The sequence below is a fragment of the Anarrhichthys ocellatus genome, unplaced genomic scaffold, assembly GCF_004355925.1.
Source record: "Anarrhichthys ocellatus isolate YVR2014 unplaced genomic scaffold, GSC_Weel_1.0 scaffold222, whole genome shotgun sequence".
Taxonomy (NCBI): Eukaryota; Metazoa; Chordata; class Actinopteri; order Perciformes; family Anarhichadidae; genus Anarrhichthys; species Anarrhichthys ocellatus.
This window is the reverse complement of record NW_022280252.1, coordinates 81,251-83,115: the sequence shown is the minus strand read 5'-3', so window position 1 is coordinate 83,115 and position 1,865 is coordinate 81,251. Positions and strand designations below refer to the sequence as shown.

The 1,865-nt window shown below is 41.4% G+C and overlaps 1 protein-coding gene across 1 annotated transcript; it reads right to left on the bottom strand.

Moving 5' to 3' along the window:
* Positions 1-508: 508 nt before the first annotated feature.
* Positions 509-1,751, bottom strand: LOC116400949 (guanylyl cyclase-activating protein 2-like). Its single transcript, XM_031879067.1, has 4 exons — positions 1,551-1,751; positions 1,301-1,450; positions 720-819; positions 509-630 (listed from the first exon to the last, which is right to left on the bottom strand). The coding sequence occupies exons 1-4, from the start codon at positions 1,749-1,751 to the stop codon at positions 509-511; spliced, it is 573 nt and encodes a 190-aa protein (XP_031734927.1).
* Positions 1,752-1,865: the final 114 nt, after the last annotated feature.

The window sequence follows — 1,865 nt, the reverse complement described above, 5'->3', positions numbered from 1 at the left end:
TTTTTCTGAAGAAGAATTTCAACTTGCCCCGTTACAAATTGTTTTATTTATTAGCGTTTATCAAATAACAACATGCTTCCATCATCAGCTTCTCAAAACAACAATGTCTTTAATTCTTTCATCAAATTAAAAAACAATATCACATAATAGAAAATAAGCAGATTAGTGTGTTTAAACATACGTCCACTTTTAATTAAGTCTGCTGATCAACAGATGCACCAAAGAGGGGAATACTTCAGCTTGAGATCTCCATGCAGCCGCTCCCCGATTTTAATAAACATGTCAGAGGAAAGGACGATCTCTTGAAAAGACATTTGTGTGTCTGTGTCCTGCATCTCCAAGCAGTCGGCACGTCCCACAACCCAAGAAATAATCCCTGAGATTATCCCTATGAACGTTTCTCTGATGCTTCTGTGTGCAAACAACAGACCGAACACTGAAGGCAGGTTGTTACCGTCACTTAGTCTCCAATCATTTCTCATGAAAACACACGGCGAACATCAAGAAGTCAGGGATTCTTCTCCTGCTGTTCAATGAACCAATCACAGGGCCCGATGTCCAGTTTGAGCTGATCCATCACCCACGGGTCCCTCTCAGCCCCCTCGATGAATTCCTCCAAAGAAATCTGACCTACAATTCATCAGAGAAACAATCAGACACGAGAGCACAAGAAAAGAGCTGGATGTTTGAATGTGTATTATGATAATCGTGGAACTTACTGTCGTTGTTCTTGTCCACCACATCAAATAATCTGTCACAAATGTCGTCAATATCCCCCGAGATGCTCGGATCTTTGTGCTTCTTTATCGTGGAGATGATCTGAGCAGATGGAAAAAAAGACTCATTTCAATTTGGGATATCTGAGATCTAAAGCAGCAACATTTCTGAAGCACACAATAAAATGATCTGCCCTTGACTGTTTCTTAATCGTATCTTATTGTTCTGAGACCTGCACCAGAACAGATTCCTGCTCTGCATGTTCTTGTACCTGTTTTTGTTATTTCACATGAGAGATTCCTGTTTGACTTTTGGTCTCTATGCTGCTCTCACTGGTTTGTATTTCAGTGGTGGTTTGTGGTGTGTTTGCTCATGTTGCCAGTCCACTGTCAATCAAATATAATCAACTAGTATTTATGAATAATAAGCAGTGGAAATGAGAGACTGTGGACCATATCGTCAGAACAAAGTGTCTCGTTAGAGCATCAAGTATTCTAAACGTTGATGCCCATTTCACTCTTCAAACATGATGAAAATACTTTTTTTATTTTTTAATCACAAATATAAATGACTGAATACTTACTTTGACAATGTGTCTCACTTCCTGTCTGTCCAGACAACCGTTTCCGTCTCTGTCGTAAACTTTAAAAGACCACCTCAGTTTGTCCTCCAGTTTCCCACGAAGGACAAGATGCACCGCTGCCACGTACTCCATGAAGTCCAGTTTACCGTCCTGAGAAGCAAACGGGTCCGTCAGTCAGACAAAGACTCATAATAACCAACAAACACTGAACACATCACTAACATTGTATTCTGTGACACTGCCACATCACCTGATTTATGTCAAAGGACCGAAACAAAGTTTCCATGTACGCAGATTCTTCTTCTGTGGAGTTGCGGTTGATTCCAAAGATTCTCCTGCATTCATGTAAGTGCAGGTTTCCACTCGGACATTCAGTCGCAAACTTACGGTAGAGTCCCTGGATGTGTTGGAGAGTCACTTCCTTTTCCGTGCCGCTCTGTGCTTGACCCATGACTTCAAATACAAGCAAGCAGAATATTAGCTAACATGAATAAAACCGTACAGAGATGTTGTCACGTGCGATCATCACTGCACGAGCCTTGAATCCATGGCTAGTGCCCCCCCC

What these genes read in the sequence shown, in the direction of transcription:
- LOC116400949 (XM_031879067.1), bottom strand. Translation starts at nt 1,751, where the DNA reads ATGGGTCAAGCACAGAGCGGCACGGAAAAGGAAGTGACTCTCCAACAC. An exon ending in GGTCCTTTGACATAAATCAG is followed by an intron (nt 1,451 to 1,550) that starts GTGATGTGGCAG and finishes TTTGCTTCTCAG; the next exon opens with GACGGTAAACTGGACTTCAT. An exon ending in GGTGGACAAGAACAACGACA is followed by an intron (nt 631 to 719) that starts GTAAGTTCCACG and finishes GATGAATTGTAG; the next exon opens with GTCAGATTTCTTTGGAGGAA.